This window comes from Limulus polyphemus, unplaced genomic scaffold (genome assembly GCF_000517525.1).
Source record: "Limulus polyphemus unplaced genomic scaffold, Limulus_polyphemus-2.1.2 Scaffold153, whole genome shotgun sequence".
Classification (NCBI taxonomy): Eukaryota; Metazoa; Arthropoda; class Merostomata; order Xiphosura; family Limulidae; genus Limulus; species Limulus polyphemus.
The window spans coordinates 375382-399364 of record NW_013665763.1 but is presented as its reverse complement, the minus strand read 5'-3'; the positions used below and the strand labels follow the sequence as shown (position 1 = coordinate 399364).

At 29.9% G+C, this 23983-nt stretch overlaps 1 protein-coding gene across 1 annotated transcript in view; it reads left to right on the top strand.

Annotated features, from left to right (window-relative positions):
* Window positions 1-23983, top strand: part of LOC106476213 (zinc finger protein rotund-like) — a 178481-nt gene that overhangs the window by 141392 nt on the left and 13106 nt on the right. Inside the window, exons 7-9 of the mRNA XM_022381216.1 lie at window positions 720-942; window positions 3656-3840; window positions 7557-7689. Of these exons, the coding sequence (XP_022236924.1) occupies window positions 720-942; window positions 3656-3840; window positions 7557-7689 (541 nt within the window). The remainder of the gene's footprint in view (window positions 1-719; window positions 943-3655; window positions 3841-7556; window positions 7690-23983) is intronic.

Below are 23983 nucleotides of genomic sequence, written 5' to 3'. Positions count from 1 at the left end.
AATAAGAATGGAGACTATTTCATTAAATAAATGTTTCGTTTTGATATATAAGTTGTTTGGATTCTTTCATCTAAAGAAAGCGACATTAATTACTAGATGACCTTATACTGTAGCGTGCTGACATTTCACCCATATATATAAAAACATTAAACAAAAATTATGTTAACTGTAAGTTAAAAGGAAAGAGAGCTTAAAACAGGAATTCTTTACTATTAATAGTAACAATCACAGCGGAAAAACAACTTGCAAAGTTGGGGGGGGGACATTAAAAGCTACATTTTATATGTGTATTTATATATTTATCAAGGAAAGTCGTCCACTGTAGTATTTATATTTCAAGCTACATTTAAAGTATTTTAAACATTTCCTCAGAATGACAACTAAAGAAAGCTTGATATAATTGGAAAAAAATTCAGTCTAATAATAAATTAAGTTTTTACTATCTTTGAGACATTTGCTCAAAAGAATAAGAAGGTACATCATATTTTATTCTATATAAAGAAAAATAATTTTTTTAAAACTTTACATTATTATTTAACGTGGAAATTAAACTTTTTTAAAATGCAGGTTGTTATAAATATAGAGCAATAATCTTGATTTTATTTCTGTTACTCGTATATATATATATATTTCTACACAGACAAAATATATAAATATATTGAGCTGTTTTCAGATGTAGGTTGGCTTGAACTTTACCAGTTTATATTTTTATTTTCCAGATATTCTTGCACAAGTCTGCCATGCAGCATCATGCCCGGGAAGTCCATCGTGGTGATGTCAAACCCCACCAGTGTCAACAGTGTCTGAAGACTTTCTCGTCCAACCATCAATTGACCCAACACCTCCGAGTTCACACGGGCGAGAAGCCTTACAAATGTTCATATTGTGACCGTCGTTTCAAACAACTTTCACATGTTCAACAACATACCAGACTTCATACAGGTAAAGAGGGTTAAGTGTACTGTATATGAATAATTTTGTATTCTGATACAGTGGTCTGTTGATGCAGCTGTTAGCCATGGTATCTTGCAACTGTGGGCTACATGTTTAGAACCTGTATGTCTAGTTCATGACAAAGTCTTAATTGTTAAACATACATACATATTTTATATCAAGTGTGCTTTATCCTAATATACACAGAAGCTTTGAATGTAGTTTCAAATTTTGCCAGTTAAAAAAAATATGAAAGAATAGTAGATAAATTTACTAGAAGCTTCCTCATGTTACTGTTCTCCTTGAGGGTAGGTCTCAGCCTATAAATATAGGTGGTTTCTTTAGCAGGATGATTTTTATATTTTGATGTTGTATAACCATAATGAAAAATGATAAAAAAAAAAAAAACTGTAACCTGAGCACCTTTGAAAGGTGGACCTTTCTTCTTCAGTTTACCCCTGAAGAAGAAAAAGGTCCACCTTTCGAAAGTGCTTGGATTATAGGGATTTTATCATTTTATATTAAAACTTCTTGAACTTGCATGTTTTTCTGACATCATGAATGTAACCATAATGAGATATCTTTTGTATTTTTTTGCACTCAAGTACCATATATGAAAATGGCGATTCTTGTTTTTACATTTTTGTGCACTGAGCTTTCAACTGGATATACTTAGAATTAACTGATGACTTACAAGCTCATTGAGAAATATGAACTTATTATAAACTTGTAAAAATACAAGCAGCTTGCATACTGAAGATAAAAGTTTAACTGAATTCTATGTTGTTATTTCATCTCAGAGTAACAATTGTTTCGCTTAGGCATTAATTTCATTTTCACCATTTCTTGTTAATTAAAATCACACTGATATGCTACAAGTTGCTGAAAGGTAAGGATAAAGAATTTCTTATAATTGAATTAACCAAGTACTGACTTTAATACTGATAAATTCTAAGACTGCTGAATCATATCACTAGTATTTTAGTTCTCACATTTATGTTGCACATACACTTCTTCTCTTAATTTACCGTAACATTCTGCATAAGGAATTTTCAGGCTTTTGCACATTTGTTATTAAGAAAAATTCTGATGTAGTAAATATAAATATATTTGCCAATGACAATGGTAATGTATCTTGCCCAAATTTGTAACATACAATGAAATACAAATATTTCTAATAGAGAACTATACTACATCTTTCTAAATGTACTACAAGAAAACATTTGGAAATTGCAGTGACATTGTGCTGAACAACTGTGTATTAAAATTCAAAAGTATATTGAGTGCGTTGATTAACATATTAGTTCTCAGAAGGCATTGTGGTTATTTTAATTTTTCATGCATTTAATTACACTGGTAAACAGTAAGGTTACTGGGTATACATGTAGTTGAAACTAAATAGTGCTGTATTTTTTATGTTCAGTTGAATTGGTTATCATACATGTTGTTTGAGACTTTTCCTTCATAATTATGAGTTTCAAATTTTTTGTAACGTCTTTGAATTGCAGAAATAAACTACATAATTAAAAAGATTATCAAATGTTTACATATATAGAAAAACATATAGAGTAGTGGAGATAATCTGTCACATGCCTTAGATTTTCGTGTGTATAGATATAAATATATATATATAATTAACTTTGCAATAATTTGGTGTGAATAAGTAGTTAAATGATTTTCATGAATTTAATAAAAAGAAATTCATGGTGCAGATGCATTATGTCAATACTTGATTAAAATAAACAAATCTTAAATTATCTCACACTTCAAGTATGTAATATCCTTAAATATTTGATTAAAGTGACTGATATGTTTCAAGATGTGTGGAGTTATATCTGAACATATACTAAGCATGGTTAATATTTGAATTTTTAAATTTATTGTGTATTCTTTTATTTTACACTTTTCCTCCTCTTGAGAGAAATGACACTTATAGAAATATTTATTTCCATTACAAATTTTCTTTAAATGGTGCCCATATGGTGTTTTTGTTATGTTCTATTTCATGACAAAGGAGAAGGCAACCTGATATTCACAATTATCTTGTATGAAATCCGTGTTAAGAGCTTTGGCGGGTTAACAAATCAGTAATAGTATTCTTGAATAACTTTATGGCACCTTAATTTAAAGACATATATAAAGATATAAAGACAGATAATTATGTGAATAGAAATGTCTCTACCAGAGTATTGTGTAACTTTCAGTAAATGTAAAATCATTTTTGTTAAAAAGACCATTGAGTTTTATTTCTCAAAGCTGTGGTTCTTTTTCAGTTTCATAGAATCTACTTGAAAGCTCTAAGCATATCAGTTTGTGTTGATGACTAACTTTGCAAGAGATGTATTAAAATATGGTTTAACAAAGTAGATCAAGTTTATATGGAGTGTTTTAAAATTATGTGTTTCATGCTTGTATGTTTGACAATTTTATTACTTGTCTTAATCTATTGAGGTATTTTGGATGAGCTACTGGTGATTTCTGAGAAACTTTGAAAAATTAAAAACTAGTATAAACTGTAGGAATTGTGTTTAAAATTTTTCATTAAAATGTGAAGATGTTCTTTTATATTACAGGTTGTTCAGTTTTTTTGTGTTGATAAATTTATCTTATATATATATTTTTTTCACTTAATGACAGGTGTGTACGTAATGTTTTTTTGTAGCTTTTGTCAAAATAATTTCTGAAAGACAGTTATGCTTTTGTACTTTACCTAATTTTGTAGGAGAACGACCTTACAAATGTCACGTCCATGACTGTGGACGTGCATTTATTCAATTGTCCAACTTACAGCAACATTTGAGAAATCATGACAACCAAATGGAGCGATCAAAAAACAGACCATTTAGTTGCAACATCTGTGGTAAGGGTTTTGCTTCAGAAAGCAGCTTAAGAACCCATCGATCAAAAGTAGGTACAACTCTGTATAGCTATATTTCACCATTTATTTAGAGTTTAGACATGATTAAACACTTTAGTTATTTACAAGTTTAATAGTGGAGTTTGAGGATTTAAACTCTTTAACTGAAAAATAATAGAAATTTAACAATAACTTTCTAACACATGATGTAAGTCAACAGGACTTAATTAAGTAGTATAAAATGAAAGAGTTCAATTTTTTTTTTGCCTTTTGCTTTCCTGTGTCTAAACCCACATCTACCACTCACTGTTAATTATATATTGTGGACTTGGTAGCAACCTGAAGAAACCATGCATAAGTGTAAAACGTACTGAAAAAATTAAAAGTGCATGAATTATTTATTCAGCAATGTATATACCTTAAGTGGCATAAAATTATATTCTGTTTATAGTTTTCATTTATTTTATATATATATATATGTAGAAAACAAACAGTAAAGCTAACATAAAGTGACCAGATTTTCTGGAGTCCAAAATGGGACACATAACTGATGAATAAAAAATTGGTTGCATTAAAAAAATTAAAACTTCTTTTCATAAAAAATGCTTACCATCCTATTATTATACTCTTCATTAGATATTAATTTCTATAACAAATCAGTAGTGTATTTTGGAAATATTCGGTAGAAATCAATGACATTCATGAAAAATACATACTATCTAATCATTACAATTCTAATTTGAGGATATTTTCGTAAACAACCGAAGATTTGTTTTGCCAAGCTGCAGTAGAAAAAATTAATAATGTTGTCAGTTGTATACAATAAATGATCATATTTTCTGCAGTTATAATTAACCTAGACATGAGAATTATTTAATAAAATTGTCTGAAAAAATATAAAATTTTGTTTAAGATGTTAATATAATGATAATGTGTTGGTAAGTGAAATGTTACAGTCACAACTATATATAGACCGATTTAAGCTGCAAAAATTAAAAAAATAACAGAATTGAAAATAAATTGTCAAAGATATTTTAGACGTTCACTGCATATCCCAAAATAAAGCAAACTAATTTCATATTGTTTTGTCAGTTATAACAATATTACTATGTACTGAATGCTAATGTACGACATTTCAACGATTTCGTAGTATAAAGGTCAGTGACTAACAACTAATGGCGTTTTATGATACAGTAAACAAGCTAATTTCATATTATGACATTTCCAATAAATATATGATTATCTATATATTTGGACATTAATATATGAAAATAAAGGATATTATATGAGGACAGGACAAATTTTACGTGCAGTCATAGTACGGTGGTGGATACTGGTATTAATTTTAATAATGTGGGACATTTAAGTTCATTATCTCCCAAAATGGGACATTTTCACATCCCCTGATGTTTCTGGGGTACAGCGGGACAGGCAGCTCAAAACCGGGACTGTCCCTCCAAAATCAGGACATCTGATCATATTAAGTTAACACAGTGTTTATTTATATTGTTTTTGTTATCTTCTTTTCATCTTTAAAGTTATGGATATAAGTTTTTGCAAAAGTCACTTCAAACTGTATTTTGTTAAACTTGGGGTGTTGGTTTGTAGAAGTTAATGTTAAATTTAAGTCTTCTGTAAGACTCCTTGAACTCTGCCCTGAATATTTTCAACATATGACAATTTTTTTGAAAAAAAAGTATTGGTACTTAGATTAAATTTGGCAATTTTCTCACCACATTACCATTTTAACTTTATTAAATTAAAAGAAAAGTAGATTTATTATCATTTAAAACAAATAAATATGGATATAACCTATATATACCCACACATAATTTGAATAATTTCAGTTGCAAAGACTAATCATATTTTTGTTATTTAAAATATGATTACTTGGTGTTAAGAGAAAAAATTCAAAAAGCTTGAAAGCATACATGTATGCTCAAGCTTTGTGATATACAGTTAACACTTCTCACAAAGGATTACTTATTACACTCCAATAAAAAGGATAGAACATTCCTACAATACTTAAAGTGCTGCTCCTTAGTTCATGGTTTCTTAAGACCTGTTTTTTTTTGCTCTTTTCTCCATAAGTTCGTAGATGTAAATGAAAATCTCAGTTTTTCAACACATATGGTTTACAGATAGAGAGAGAGAGCATGGAACTGTCATTCTTGAGCATAATCTATCATTCTGTATCAGAGGTGAACCTTGGTAGTACATGTGCTTTTCAACAGTTGATGCTCATTAATATTCTTCTGTCTAATTCTTATGCTTGTAATGTTTTTTTTTCTCTAGACTTAATATTTAGTTTTACCGAGCATAAATGTTTGTTATTAAATCATGGTTTTATCGCATTGAAACTTATATTTCTTAAGCTTCAAGCTAACATTTTAAACTCATTAAGCTGTAACAAAAAGTGTACAATAATGTAGCTTTCTTGTTCACCATGAATAGCTCCTCAGTCATTTCAGTGGTGGTGTTTTAAAAATTTGTAGCTATGTTTGTGTGATAACTTTCTTTCTTATGTACTGATTTGTTTGTGTAAATCAGTAGTTTCTAAAAGAAACTATTTTTATTGAATTGCAACTTAAGTTACAGTTTTTACTTGATAACATTGTTAAAGTACTTTCTGAAAGTGTTTGTTTACAAATCTTTTTGTTTTTTCTTTATAGAGTTTAAGAATGAATTTTGTTGCAAGTGTTATGTGTGATGGAGAAATAAATGAATATGATTCATGTTAATTTTGACATAATGAATTGTATGAAAATTCAGTTAAATAAAAAATAAGTTGTAGTTTGAATGACTTTCAATAACATTTTGATTTAAGGTCCATCCATATGTGGACATGTATTTTATGTACTTGATGTATTTTGATGTGAATGTTTAGAAATTGATTAGTACAGATATTATTGTTTTATATTATTTTGATTTATTGAGCTCAGAAACATTTCAAACTTACTACAGTTTGAGCTAAATCAAATTTACCATTCATAGTGATCCAAAGTACAAAGAAACAGTAGGTTTGTTAAAAAAATGAAGTATTTAAAAAAACTATATTGATTTGTATCAAAATTAATTAGATGAAAAAATTCAATTGTTATTTAAACAATGTAAAAGACTGATGTATAAATTTCAGGGATTCAAATGAACATTTGCTACTTACTGTGTGGAAGAAAAAGTTATCGAAAGTGAATAGGAAATTTTACATAATTACTTCAATACTAAGTTTTGAAGTCATTTGCTATTTTAAGTGTACATGCTACACTAAAGTTTGATTGTTTGGGACAAGAAAGTATATTTAGCAACCAAAAATGGATTAAGTACACATGCATGCTTCTTCATCATTCCATTTTCAATCTCTCTTAATAGAGTGACAGGGGTACGAGATTTGAAAAATGGTGTTAATTAAACTGCATTTAGTTTTAACTTTAACACTTATCTATGCACAAAAGCAGGCACATGCTTTTTTATTGGAGTAGGTTTAACTTGGCAGTTGCTGAATTAATGAGTAAAAAAATCAATTCTATTTCAACCATTGATTTTGTAAATAAATATGGACATGTTTTTTTTTGTTTTGTTTTTTTGTAAATTTTGTGTTTAAAATTTGATAGTGAAATGTCCATTTTAGCAACATGGAAGCTTATCTGCACTGATTATTATTTTTCATAAATATTTTTTTGTCCCATTATTTCTGTAATTAACTTGCATGTAAATGCGTTTTAGTGAGTGTTGAATATTTGTATGGAATTCATGTTTCTTTTTTCAGCAACATGCATCCTTACTTGGAGGATCTACTTCACAGTCTTGCCCTGTTTGTCACAAGATCTGCATGAATGGAGAGGCCCTGATGGAGCACATGCGAATTACCCATAAGGACCCAAATGCTTCAGGGACTCCAAGTAAGAAAACACACTGCGAGTCCCATGCTCAATATGAACATAAGCAGGCTATCTCAGATGTTGAAAAAAGCCATGTTTCTCACCTCTCTTTGCCTTCTGTGAATACTACTACACCTTCTTCTATTGTGTGCAGTCCCCCAAATTCTATAAATTCAACTCACAATAATCATTTGCACCCAACTTCTCTAGCAGCCCACATGGAATTTACAGGTCATCCTGCTCTCAGTGGGTTACTAGCTAGGCAACAGTTAATTACGGGCCATTTCTTAGTCCCACCAGTTACTTCTTCCCCTTGTACTTCCCAGCTTATTCATTCCTCATTGCAAACTTGCCCTCAGCCTTCTTTTTTAAATATGCAATAATTAGACAAGAACTACTCATTATAGCATGTCAATAGAAAATTGTTGCATTATAAGTGGTTCAGTATGTGTATGTCAGTAATTCATTTTCTTAAATATGCAATATATTTCCTTGCCTTGGATTTGAACTTGAGACATGTCACATGTCAGCTAAAAAGTTAACCCACTAGTGCTTACTAGTAAGTTACTTTGTAACAACTCAAACTACTACATTCTTCCCTCAAACAAGCCCATCCATTGGCCTAATTTCAGAGTCTCGGGATGGCCCCACATTGGATGCCAATGTGGTAATTAATGTTTTCATAACATATGTATACTCTCATGGACTTGAACCCAGGACCTATCAAGCCTACTACACTTGCTAGTAAACCAATGTTTGACAACTTAAACTACTACATCTGTAATCAATCTCGATAGGAGCTGTTACTTGTTGCTTTGGTTTTAAAGGCTTAACTAATTCACAAGTTGTATTTATAGTTGCTTACACAATATTCTAACTACATTGTCAATATATCAATGTTAATGTTAGTCAATTCAGTTCTGGCCACAGTTACTAGTCAGAGACACTAAAAACTTGGTGCAAGTGTTCTTTAATGCTTTTTCTCAAGAAAAGCAAGCTTTATAACATAATGGGATACTCACTATTACAGGTTGATCAGATTATGTTGTAGGGGGTACCATTTTGTTTATAAAAAAAAAAAATCATCTAATGAATGATAAAATATCTTGCATATTTAATATGATGTGCAGAGAAAATTGCTGATAAATACTTTCTTGGTTTGTTTATGTAGGTTTACATATAATGGCTATTACTAAAACACCAGTGATCAATTGTTCATTTATGTAGGTTTACATATAAAGGTTATTACTAAAACACCAGTGATCAATTGTTCGTTTATGTAGGTTTACATATAAAGGCTATTACTAAAACACCGGTGATCAATTGTTTGTTTATGTAGGTTTACATATAAAGACTATCACTAAAACACCAGTGATCAATTGTTCGTTTATGTAGGTTTACATATAATGGCTATAATTAAAACACCAGTGATCAGTTGTTCATTTATGTAGGTTTATATATAAAGGCTATTACTAAAACACCAGTGATCAATTGTTTGTTTATGTAGGTTTACACATAAAAGCTATTACTAAAACACCAGTGATCAACAGACAGACATTATATTTGGAAAGAGAGACTCATTATTTCTCTCATTGCTAAAAACATTGTGTTTCTCTTTTGTGTAAGCATGCTTCATATAAGTTCATTGTTCTTGACCATTTTTGCACGAGTGCAATGTTTATGTAAGATTTGGTATTCTGGCTCTAAATTATTTCAGAACTCATGCGAAAACATGTATAACAGTAGTAGTATAACAATAATATATTAATGTTTAATTCAAGATGACACAAAATGCTATAAACGTGGATTTTTATATTGCTTAACAGGTTCTTAGTTATATGATTTTCATGTTTGAACTTCAATTTAGTTATGAGGTTATTAATGTAGTTTTATCTTTTGTAAGATGAAGTGGATCCTTTAAGTAGTTGTGTTTTTATATCCCAGGTAAATTGAAGGTGAAATTAGATACATTATGATGCTGTTATTGTATGATGTGTAAGGTATTAGTATTAGGTGGTATCAGGCTGTTATGACTGTGTTTTGTGCTGTGTGGTTATGAGTGTATTTTACATCATATAGAGTAAAATATATTGTTTGGTACTTTAAAAAAATAGATTCATTCTATAGAAAGATGTATGTGAATTCCTGTACAGGCAAGTTGCAAGTCTATTTTTATTGTAGAAAGTATATCATATTTTATACAATACTGCTTTTTATACTAATAGTTTAGCAATAACTTATGTGTGTGCATAAACAAGGACAGGAAGTTTAGTAAGTAGATGAATTTTGCTTAAACAATTTTATCATTATGAAGATATTTTACTTAGTGTATTTGTTTGTGCAATTTTTAGTAGCATATATTAACTTTGTTCTATGTAGAACTGCTTTACAGGAGTAATTCTAGCTATTTGATGCTTTATTTAATGTTATTAAAATCATTTTTTTCTGATGATGAATATATATATATATCATTCATTGAAAAGTAATAGGTAAATCAAACAATTTAGTTGGTAAATCTAGTGATATTTATCTTTTAAATGTTAATTCTTTCTCAATTGTATATTGTTGTTTATATCATTATAGTTTAAGACTCAAACTTCTTTCATGATTCAACCAGTGATTAAATTGATTCGTTTGGGCTCTGTAACAGGTATATATTTATACTTATTCCAGACCTTTGCTTCCAAGTTTAAACCTTCCATGTTTTCTAAGATAATTCTGTTATATGTCTGAAACTTGATTATAGGAGCAATGTGATTCTGTTAAATGAAAACTAAAGTAAATATAGTCACAGAGTTGTAGTATAATCATACTACTTTGTTCTTACTTCATTTGACCAAGGGAACCTTTAACAGAAGTTTAATTCATATTGTAGATGAATGGAGTTGAAGAGGTTGAGTAAATTATAATAAAATGATTTTGGAGCCTCACCATGTTTCCACATCTGTTAATATTCTATCTGACAACTGTGCATCTTGACAACAGCCCTGCACCATAGTTTCCATTCCAAAAGGCTTTGTTGTAAGACTGTCATGTCTAAAGCACATCCCCTCCCGGTTTGTTTTCCATAAGCCATGTTTTAACAGTCTCGACTCAAAGGAGTCAGTAGGAGCTGTGTTTGGTGGATTAATCAGTATGTATTTGTATGGGATAGCAAGAATAACCATTTCATGCTCCAGCTGCTTGAGGTGTGTTATGGTTGAATGTATCAGTCGTGGAAGCAACTTATATCGCTTTTCCAGAAGGAGATCATTCTAGATTATGTTTACTACTGTTTCCTGTGGATGGTTTTTACAACTGATTTTCATGTTTGTGGATTCTCATGAACTTTGTTTACCATGGCTGGGATATGACTTTTTGCAGGTCTCTTCCTGAATGGTTTTCATGCCTCAAATTGATCCATATTCCTTTTTTTTCCAATGCCATTAAATACAAAGGATACCCCAACTTGAAATTTTCAAATTTCCAATTTGAATATGTTTTTATGATCTCAGTGTATGAATATGTTCCATAAGAAAAGGCTATTACACACCCTTCCCAAAAGTTATAAATTTTTGGTGGTATCACACTACCTACAAAATGTGAAACATATGCCACAACTTTATATCAGCTGTGATTTTTATGTGACTTGTTAATTATATATTCAAGATTGTTTTAATATAACATACTCAACCCTCTGTATTCTTCTGATTGCTTTTTTTTTCTCTCAAGAACTGTAATTTAAGAAAAACCAAATATCAAATGAAAGATATTCTCTATTGCATGATATACATGCAGCTTATTACATTGGACTATTATTTTTTAATTACATCAGTTATGTTCTGTAAACATGTTGTATGGCTTACTACCCAATTCTATTACTCAGAAGGTTCAAAGTCCCTCAGGAAAATTTTTGTTATTTTCTGCTTTTTTCTATAAACATCATTGATTGAAATTAAAATGAAATTAAATCATGTTATACTACTATGTATGTATAATAAAATCAGTTCTCTATTTTAACAGGGAACTTAAACCTATCTATTATAGGAGAACTTTTTTATTTTTCCCAAAATTAAAGTTGTTAATCAGTATTTGTAAGTTCTCAAACTTTGAAAGATTTTTTGTAAGCACTCTTTTATTTAGGTAATTTTTTTAGAGAGTCATATGGAGGCACCACTTTTGCTGTATGTTACTAGCATGTAGAATTACAAGCAATAATTAGTCCGCAGTAGTCAAGCACTTGACATTATGTAGCTCTGCCGTAATTGGATTTTAGTCATTATGTGCTCAATTATAGCATATTTTGTCAATCGGTGCTAAAAAAAGCTATTATGAGAATGTAATGTAGGACAATTACTTGCACCATAAGATTAAGTGTAATGAAAATAAAATTATAAATGTTTTGTTTTACAAGTTGTAACAAATTATTATCAAAATATGTTAATAATCTTTTTTGCAAAATTTCAAATCTAATATCTTATTTGATAAAATATAACGTTTAAAGACAACAACATAACAGCTTTAAGGTGTCTAAAGTAATTTTTGCATATACATTTTTAAATTGTTTATAACCTCCACTGCTATTTTCAAACCAAGCAATGTTTTACACACTAACAGCTTAGAAAATGGGATTTATTTTCACTTCATTTAATCATAAACCTATGTTTCTATCATTAACTTAGCAATCTTAAGTGTGTGCAAATTTTTATGCAGTTATTGTCAAGTATATTATATTGTTGTCTTATTAGTAGTACTTTTTACATTGTGATCCCCAGTTAAAATTTACCTGTTGTGATATTTGTCCTCTCTGAAATTTCCACTTCGTTTATGTCAGTTGCTTTTGTTCAGAGTGTTTGTTATTTGGTTTTTGCAAAACTGGGCCTGCTTTGTGTTGTGAAACCCTCATTCTAGTTTAGTCTATGTAAATACTGTAAGCCCTTGTTAGATACCTGTTTTATGAAATGATGATGATGAACATTCATTTTCTATTGGTGAATTAATTTTGCCTTTTGCTAGAGAACGTTTTTTTGCATATTACCAAATTAATTTTTCGTAAATACTATCCTACTTTGGAAATTTTGACTGATTTGAGTAATTCAGTTTGTATTTTTGGAGTCTTTGATTAATGCTACTTGATACTCTGGAATCTCTGATAGTACCTTGAATAAACCATTCCATTCACTAAACTAAACTTTTTTGATTAAGAAAAAGATACAAAAAGAACTCAAAGCCAGTCATTCTCATTGAAATATTTATCAATACCCCTAAATTTACTGTATCTACCATATATTAAGGTAACCACCCTGTTAGAAATATAAACCTGTCTTAGTTGAAGATGACTCTCACCATACCAAAATTCATACTTGTGTCCCATAGTCCTACCATTCTTACTCATAAGCACCAAAAAAGATGATTCATTAACATTATCAATTCCCTTGCCAACCAAAAACAACTTAATCAGATCCCCTCTAGCTCTTCTTTTTTTGAAGAAAAAATATTCCAGAGATCTTAACGTGTTTTTTTATGGCAACCTTTCTATCCCAGGTATCATCCTAGTAGCCATTCTCTAAATCGTTACTAACAGTTCAATGTTCCTTTCTTGGGTATAGAACCCAAGACAAAATAGTACTCCAAATGTTGCCTAACCAATCATATAACATCCTCTTTAGAAGTTTATTCATTATTTCGGTAGATACAACCTAAAATCCTACTTGCCATAGCAATAGCATAATGCTTGGATAAACTAAGAGAGTGATGAATCAGAACACCAAGGTCCTTTTTTTTCCCATAACACTTTTATGGTTATTCTTATTAAAATTATACTTATAATTCAAGTTATGATAACCCACATCCAATTAAAAGTCATCTGCCATATATTTGGTGAGTTAGGCAAATAAGGCAAATAAATAACAGATGGCTTTTAATTCCTTTGTCTGAGTAATTGATGTAAAACCTTTTTTTTTCTGTCCGATTGTGCCTATTTTCTTATTCAACTCTCTTTCTACTGGAAAATTAATTCAGTTTCTTGTTTTTAAATTATTCCCATTTTCCACTAGCCTGTTAATCTTTTATAAAACTAAAACTTCTGATGAAGTTTCTTGCAAAATAGCAGCTAAAAATTTCTTTCCATGAAAGTATCCTCGCACATATACCAGGAGTTAGTATTTATTCATTATTTATTGGAAACAGAAATTAATAATTTTCCTATTTTTTAAGGAGTGTAATGCTATTCAATTATGTCATGAAATTCCTCTGGAGTAACAAATATGGTTCTTTCCTGTTACTTGAAATTAAAAATGATGGGTGTGCACTGAAAGATTTCAAAGAGAGAACCAGAGAACCAAATGACCTATCCAAAAGGCTTAAAATCCTATCAAAATATTGTTGGTTATTACATGTACTTGTATGGTGTTTTTAGTTGTCTTTTACTCACCACATTAAGCCTATATTTGTATATGATTTGAAGAATATTTAGCATTAATGCTACTAATTCTTCTTCTACATTATTCAGCAGAGAAGCTGTTTAGGACACTAAAAAAAGTGTGAAGCCCAATCTATTATATATTTCATCACTTGTCACTGAGTTGTACTGGTTTTGGAGAATTTCACTCCTCATTGGTTATCCTTGACAAGTGCAAAATGGAAAAGCAAATATTAGGCTTAAAATATAACAAAGGTATAACTTTCAATAATTTAATGCATTTTTAATTATTTGGAAACCAAAGACATTCAGTAATAGTTTACATTGAATGTCTACTACACAAATGTAATTTCTCTGCCTCAAGCTGATCTTCAGTTCATCAAAAGTTACAAGTAGTTGGGACAGTTAAGAAAAGTACAAAAATGAAAAGTTTCATTATTACATTGAAGAAGTGGTGCTTAAAAGATACATGAGAATACTCACTAGGTTTTTTACTTTTTTCAAAAATGTGTAGAGAAGTGTTTTATCTTAATATCAGTAAATGTTATTGCATGTAATTGACATATCAGTTAATACAGCTTTTGGACAGTTTGATTTATTTTATTAGTCTCCATCTGACTGTAGAAGTATTAACAGAAGGGTTACTCTGCATTTTGCAGATTAGGATATAATCTTGTTTATTGTGCACTTATCCATAAAATGCTGGAACAGTTGAAAATGGTTCAAATTTAAATTTTCAAGAGCATTTTTACTATAGTTTATTTGAGCTAATAATTTTATTATACTGCAATAAGCATGAACAGAAAGACTTAAATGTTGAAGAGAATCTTCAAGCTAGAAGAAAACCTTAAATTAATCAATAGGAGACAAACCTATCTCATGTATTTAAGTCATAAATACAAATATTAACTTCCTTATTTTCACTTGTTCATAACTATTGAGACATATAAGCTTTTGTTTGGAATGGGTCAGAACAGTGTAAGGATTATATTGAAACTAAATAAAAACTTGTGTTGTATAAATGTTGGGCATCATCAACAACTGCAATTAATATAGATAATTAGCTCGCATAATTGAACAGCACGGTGTTACTGAAACAAATCTATGTTATATATGTTAACACCATATTGTTCTGTATTTTGCTCTTGCTGCTATTAAGTTATTAAGCAGTTAACTTGGTGTAGTGTTTAGACATCTGTACACATTAGCTTTAGTTTGACATTTTCACAATACTTCTATGTTATATATTATGTATTTTTCCTGGTGTTGTAATATACCTTTAAATCAGCCCTTCATATGTCATCCTTTGATATTTTTCTACCACACCTTGTACATGTTACAACACTACAAATGTTTCTTCTGTAGTTATGAATATCAATACTAGTCCCTGATTACTTAATGTTTTATTTTTTGTTGCTTTTGATGGCACATTTCAGTAACAGTTTCACATGATATTAGGAGCTAATGCTTACTGTGGTTTCACCATATGCTTCTCTAGTCTTGGATTTCATGCTTTTCTTCTGTAGTTTTGAAGATAAATCAATATTGTATAGAATTTCATGTACATGTGTTTGCTGTCATTATTTACTCCCACATTAGGCTTATATATTGTAATATTTCATGCTGATTATACATCGTAACAGTTTGTCTTACCTTACAAAACTTTTTTTATGTTTTCTTTAATTTGCACTTTAACTTTTTTCAATAGTATCTGAGAAAAATAAAAGAGTTCTTGTGGAAAATTGTGTTTAACTAAACTTTACCTTTGTTTACAATTGATCAATGAACTAGAAGTTAAAAATATATATAATGCCTTAAAAACTGTACTAGAAAATGGAATTTTGCTCATAATGCATTGTTACTTTATATCTTGAGCATTTGGTTGGAAGTTAAGAACTTAGAAAACCCAAATAAGAATAATAATTATTTAAGTAAAGAAAAACTTGTCTTGTGTAAGACTTGTGAGAAATTCCTAAATGCTTCCAAGCTTGTTTAAAATGATTGAAACATGTCATCCCTAGTTATATTTTCCTGTAAGAAATAAACTATCAAAAGGTTATACATGTTAGTTTCAACTGTCAGTGCATAGGTGCTAAGAGTTATTAATACATGTAGTGTTGCATGCTCAAAACCAGTTTTTTATGGCACTCGATAAAAGAAAATGTTACTCAATCATGAATTTAATCTGATTATCATAAGTAGTTTGTTTTTTAAAATTATTTTAAAGAAGAAAACAGAGCTTTTATTTATTAATAAATAATTGATCTAATGAAAGTTGATGACAGTTCGTTATTGTTGGCTGCTGTCAACATCATAAACAGTTACCTGATTTTTCTGTTTTGGTGCTCTGAATGTATCTAAGTGTAGTGTAATAATCTTAGTGTACCTTTAAAAAATAAAGTTTTGATTCTCTGAATTTTCATTTGTCACAGTCTGATTTAATTGTAAATGATTGGTTTGCAAACCCTTTGAAGTGTGATATTTGAACCTTTTGAGTCACAATCAGAGAAAAACAAATTGCTAATTTTTTATTTGTTTTGGTGTGGTATAGATTATGTATGCTTCACACATTAAAGTTGTTTTTATTATTCAATAAGAGAATGCCTTTCATTTGATAGTAGTTGTCTATTTTAGGTAAATATTAAATTTACCTATCAAACATAATAGAGTGCTTTATAAGTCTTAAAATTCAACTGTTTTCTTTTGTTTTGTGATGTTTTAATGTACTGTGGGACTCAAAAGGCTTAATGTGGTGTAAGGCCATAAAATGAGGGTTATTACCTTAACTAACTCAAAGGGTTTGAGAGTAAAACCAAAAAAAATCCTTTTCAGTTCCACCTTAAGCCTTTCCCCACACTAATTAGCATTGTAATCATTTGGTGAAGATAGAAGAAAATTATCTTATTTCATGGATTATGTTAAAATGTCTGTACACAAGTTTTTTTGTAGTTTTTTATTTTCAAATTAAATATTCCTTACTGGAATATTATGGACAGGTAATAAAAATTATAGTAAACAAAGGACTTTAACACTATATTCAGATTACTCTATGTTTGACCGTCTTCAGGATGCTTTTGGTTATACTGCTAACAAGTGATTGGCAATTTAAGGACAAAGGAATGTGTTTCTTTTAGAGAAAGAAGCAGATATGTGTTTCCAACATAGTGTATAACCATGTGTTATTTATACTCAGTGTTATGTTTGTGTTCTAAAACTGACACTTACTTCTGGCAGTGTAAAATAAAGCATCTTAAAAATACCCAAAAGCAAATTATTGATGAAAATTAAACATTTCTTTTAATTCTAGTGTTATTAATTTTTCTTTTCACATTAGCTTTTTATATACCTTTAGATTGCAGTTCTAAGTTAAGTCAAATGACGATTTCATTTGTATCTATTCTTTATCATCATGAAAGTGTCAGATAGAACATGTTTTTTTGTTGTTTTTTTTCTGATATTTTGTTTGCTAATTATGACTGAATTTAGTGTTTGAAAACAAGTCACCCAAAATGTTTTCATAATACACAGGATTTTTATATTTTAAGGTAATAAATATAGTAAATATTAAAATAATAAAAGTACTTTTTTTCCATTGTACTGTCTACATATTACATTTTCATAACCTCTAGAACCTCCAAAATGCATACCTTACGTTTCCAGTATCCCTATATTGTATCTAGTATATATTTTCCTTTGCCATTTAACTCTTATATATCCTGATATGCACTTCTAGCAAGAACATTTAATTTACATTACCCTTGTTTCAAACTGTCATTGAAAAAGTATTTGTTAAAAGAGAGCTCATTACAGACTTGACAGGATAAAGCACTTGGAAAACAATACCACAATACAAATCTCATTATGCACCAATTTTACAAATGAAAGAAAAAAACGTTTTTTTAGTTAACTACAACAAACGTTCCAATAACTGTAGTAGAGCATCAAAATTTATATTACTCAGCATTAATTTATAAAATGTTTGCTTTTTGGATACAATAAAATTCTGTAAAGTTAATATTTTTGCTGTGAAAAATGTTTTAGCTTATTGCACTATAGCAGTTAATACAAGTGTTTTATCACATGATCAGGTTAACTTGAAGTTGTCTCAAGATATTGTGCACAAATTTTCAAACACTAGATTCAGTCATAACTCGCAAACAAAATTTCAGAGAAAACAAAACATGTTCTATCTGTCACTTTCATGATGATAAGAAATAGATACAAATTAACTCCTCATTTGACTTAACTTAGAACTGCAATCTAAAACTATATAAAAAGCTAATGTGAAAAGAAAAAAATAACAACACTAGAATTGAGAGAAATGTTTAATTTTCATCAATAACTTGCCTTTGCATATTTTTTTAAATGCTTTATTTTACACTGCCAATTGTAACTGTCAGTTTTAATGGTGCATTTTTTGATGACTAGGTCTTCCATGTAAGATTTGTAAGAGAAGGCTCTACTTACTTCCCAGTTCCTCGGTACTTCAATTCTCCTGTCATTTTTTATAATGTTTCTGTCAAACAATATGTTTTGTTACCATGGTTCATGTTGAACATGTGTAATTAGAATCTTTCTACATTCTAACCCTTCAATGATTTTTTCTGGGACTAATTTCAATGTAAGATGGTCTTTACTGCCTGAAGTGTTGCACAAAATAAAACTAAAAAGAGTTTTTATTTAAATATGTTAATTCATTGTTTGTTATCTTTTATCCGAGCATATTGTAAAGAAATGTAAGTTCTTTATTTGACAAAAAGAATATTCACGTATTACAGTTACTGAATGACCTAGCCATGAGAAATCTTTTTTAATTTTAATGATAACGTATAGCCACAAATTTTTGTGCTAATGTTTGGCTGCATGGAAGATCTTGCTTTTGGTATGTTAAAAAACATCATTATACTGTACTCTAATTGTTTTTAAAACTAAGTGTATGAATTCAAAATACCTTTTATATTATTCATACCTTGTGGAAAAAAGGAAAAGCACACAAGGAGACTTAAATTTGATCTAAGTTTTACAACATAACAGAAGTGTTTACGATATATTTCTTATAAGTTATTACAATTGACTTAGTATAATCTACAGTTAGAGTATATAATTTTATTTGGGATGTGTATGATAACGTGAACACTGCAACAGACATGTAAGGAATGAATATTTGAAACTGTGTATAAGTGCTAAACACAAGTTTCTGCTTATTGTATAAAAAAAAAAATGTTTCTTTGTGTCATTGCACGTGTACATAGGTATTGTCATTTTTTAACCCTTGATGAAAGTTTTGTTTATAAGAATAAGCTACTATGCAAAAATTTGTATTCCAATATTAGCAAATGTTACTTCTATCTAGTAACATGAGAAAATGCCCAATTAGAAAGTAAACACAATAAACACCTTCTAGGTTTTATTGTAGGTTTGTTTTAGTGCAAGGCTACTCAATGGGCTATCTGCTAAACACAATAAACACCTTCATCTTAGGTTTTATGGTAGGTTTGTTTTAGTGCAAGGCTACTCAGTGGGCTATCTGCTAAACACAATAAACACCTTCTTCTAGGTTTTATGGTAGGTTTGTTTTAGTGCAAGGCTACTCAATGGGCTATCTGTGCTCTGTCCATTCTGGGGAATCAAATCCGAGATTTTAGCATTGTAAAACACCTTCATTCTCAATCTGAAATTTTTCTTGTTTGAAGATAAAAGTGTGGTTTTGATGAAGTAAAAATAAAGGTATAAATATTTATAAGACTCAGCATGATTTTGCAATATATATATATATATTACCAGTGTAAACATTAGATTTTGTATGACTAATGTATTCCTTAAAACTAATTTGAGAATTAAACAATTAAAAGGGCAGGCATATTTATAAATGATTGAATAATAGTTTTTGGATTGTTTACAATACAAAGAATTAAATTACTCAGACCCGACTTAACTGGAAAACTATTGGTGTAAAGATATAGTTAAATTAGAACATGCTCAGTTGATTGTTTTCCTTTCCATCACGAAAGCTCTTGTTTACACATTTGTCAGTTTGAGTGTCTAAGCTGTATCAATATATTTGACTGTATCATTAAAGATACTTTACCCAGAATCAGACTAGGACTATGAATAGAAGCAATAGCTAATTATTTAGGAGTGACATGGATTTTTGTTTCTTTAAAGAAACTGTAGCAGTTCATGTTTGATTTGAATATTCAAAATCATTTTCTTATGGCTAAAGTACATATATATATGTGTATATGTGTGTGTATGTGTAAAAAATTAAAACATTTTTATAGACATTACAAGTAAAATAAATAAAATAATTTTTTATAAATATACTAATACCATTTTTTATAATTTATTGTATTTTGTTAGTTATTACAACAGTTTCATTCAAGCAGTTTTGATAACAAAGTAAGAAAGATTGTATGAAGTGTACATATTGTATAAAGTATATATATATATATATATATATTTTTGGTAACTGGAAAATGACTATTTTGAATGTTAAAAAAGTTAGGACAAAAATGAAAAATGTGGTTGTATTTATAAAGTAATAAAATTTTACTTCAATTAGTTGACTACCTATAATATTATGTGCATACTGTTTAGAGATTCTGTGAGATTGAGTGAGGTGAGCAACTAATCATGGATTATCATTTGAATATACTTATGCTTTTATCTAGGACACTGACTGCAGTCATGGAAAAAATGATAATTTTATAGGTTAATGTTTACATTTAGTCAAATACCAAAAAATGTAAGAGGTAACAAAATATTTCTAGGCTATTTTTTAGTAGTGTTTGTTTCCTCTAGAAAACAGAATTTCAGAAAAGATGTCAAATTGGGTGGATGAGCCATTTAAGCAGGATGCCATTTTACCAAATTTAAAGTAGCTTTAACTAATGTGAGATCTAGCTGGACTTCTTAATGCAGTGTCATGTTATTTGGCTCATCCATTGAAAGTTTGTTTTATTATAAGAAACTGTTACTACAATATACAATTAATGATCTGTAAAAAGTAGTGTTCATTTTTTGTGTTTGTTCATACTTTAAAAAGCATCCATTTCTGATGATTGGTATTGATCAAAATGGCTAGTACCATACTGGTTATAGGCAGACTTTTTTGTAACTAAAATGAATTAGATGCTGTATTTATAAAACTGAACAGATGATTTGTAAGAGCCTTACAGAGTTTATGGGACTTTGCGGGAAAGGCCACACCTTGTTAAGATAGCCAGCTAGGATAAGTCGTAAGGTGCATGAAGAAGAATTAAGTTCAAGGTACAGTAGCTTTTACTACCTCACATGCACTTATTTTTACTTTCTTAAAATTATCATCATACAGTTTCCTAAGATATGAAATATTTGCATCTTAACTTGAAACATGGAAAACAATTTATCTTCACATGAAACTTACTTTTGGCTATAAACTGTACATTGTTAAAAAAAATGGAAAGAGGAAAATTAAGTAAAATAAAAAAAGACTTGAATCTGATTCCTTTTTAATTTATGTACAAACTTATATTTTTGTCTCCTTATAAAGAAACTGGCATTTCAATCTTTATCTTACAGTAACCAGTTATGTATTCAAAGTGTTGAATATGCTTTTTTTTTAATATTCAAGAGGAATGAGACCAAACTGTCTCAAGTTAAGTGAAAAATGTTCACCAGTGTGCATTTTAAATGTAAAAATATCTCCTACTGTGGTTTTAAAACATAAAAAAAATCAGAGTAAACAAAATAAGATAATAACATATGGACACTTAACTGGAATTTGACTGGGAAATACTGTAAAAAATTAGTTTTAATTGTAATTGATGTTTTTGAAATATTTTTTTATGTTTTCACTTTATGTTTTGAATTACATTTTGTTTTTGCTAGCTTTTAAAAGGGGAACTAAATCAAAATTTTCTGATTTTTCTCTTATAGGTGGCCTGACCTTTTCCATAAACTCTGATGGTTTCTTTATCTTTGCTTTACTGAAATAAAAAAAAAAAGATAAGTTTTGAAAAACAGCTAATACATAACCATGTCAGTTCTTGGTTGTACAATCCTGCCCTTTATGTGTTTAAAAAATTTTAAGTTGTAAGGAAATGTCAGTTTACTGAATTACTTTTTTTCATTAGGCTATAGAAATACAAATCAAATGTTATAATTCTTTCTAATTTAAAAAATAAAGTAAATTGTATTTCACAATAATACAACAGTTACAAGAGATACTTGGAAATAAAACTTGAAGAAACCACATGTATATGTTTGTGATATACAGACACAGCTATATGAAAAAGTTGGGTTTGTTTTGTTACGTCTCTGGTCGTTTGTTAATTTCCCGTACAAATTCTTTCTGAAAAACTTCATCGATAAAGTAAATTGTATTTCACAATAATACAACAGTTACAAGAGATACTTGGAAAGAAAACTTGAAGAAACCACATGTATATTTTTGTGATATACAGACACAGCTATATGAAAAAGTTGGGTTTGTTTTTTACATCTCTGGTCGTTTGTTAATTTTCCGTGGAAATTCTTTCTGAAAAACTTCAGCGATACAAGTCCTTTCTTAAATAAAACTAGTTTAAAGTGACGTGGAAATTCTGTGTATTGCAAAGTTGTATTGAGAAAGAATAACTTAAACACACGCTATAATTCACAACGATTCACGCACTTTACTTAAGGTCACTACCCCTCACTTGACTCAATTATCTGTCTATCTGCAATTATCTATGCCGTCACTTCTCCCCGATCTTATATATACAAAATAGAGGGCGTCTGGCAAACACTCGAGCCTTCAGGAACCTTCTAGATACTTATTACGTGTTACCAGGGTCACGTGACTTCCGCTGTCGTAACACTGCCCCTTCTTTAGTATTGTTCGTCCCGAACAATAGCCACTTAAATTAAACTAAAAGATAATTAACAATAACTTAATTAAATGTACAGAATTTACAAACACAAAATTAAAATTCAAAGTCTCTTAATTTTATGGGACGTATCTTTTTCTGTATTGGTCTCTGTCTCGTTGGCTTCTGCTTCACGTGAGGTTCATCTGCTCCATCAGCAAACATCCTATTATCGGTAATAGTCACATCAATGGTAGTAACTTCATGAAGGGCTTCACTGTTTCCCTTTTCAAAACCGAGTAGAATTTCTTCCCCGACAGTGGCTTTTTCAGGTGACACATTTTCAGCGGCGTCTTTTGTTCCATTATTCACTTCGTCCCAACTGAAATGTCCTGGACCGTGATAATGCCAAAGCCTGTTGGCATATACCACCTTTGGCTTGCCTCGCCGACCACATTTTATTCGGAAAGTCACGTCTGAGAGACGATCCACTATGTCATATGGGCCTTCCCATGGAGAAGACAACTTAGGAGACTTCCCTTTGGTCTTCCTGGGATTATAAAACCACACCTTGTCTCCTGGTACAAAGCTGACTTCAGTAGATCTCTTATCATAACATAGCTTCATTGAATCAGCAGACGTTTTCAAGTTTGGTCGCACTTGATGATGAATATCATCCATCCTTTCAGATAACACTTTCACGAACTCTGACACATTCTCAGGCAACTCTTCGTAAAGTGGGGGTCCTGTTATCAGATCTACTGGCAACTGAAGTTCCCGACCAAACATCAACTTTGCTGGAGTGTATCCAGTGACTTCATGCTCTGCTGTTCTATAGGCCATCAACAGTGGAGGGAGTAAGACATCCCAGTCATTTGGGCGGCTATTACTAAACTTTGCCAATTACTGTCCCAGTGTCCAGTTGTACTTTTCTACTGTTACGTCTCCGGTTGTTAATTAATTTTCCGTAACTTCGTTCCGACGAAACTTAAGCGACACAAGTTTTTTCTTAGTAAAAACTGGTTTATTATTGCCGAATATAACTTTACCAATACACTCAACTTCAACAATCGCGCTAAACAAACGC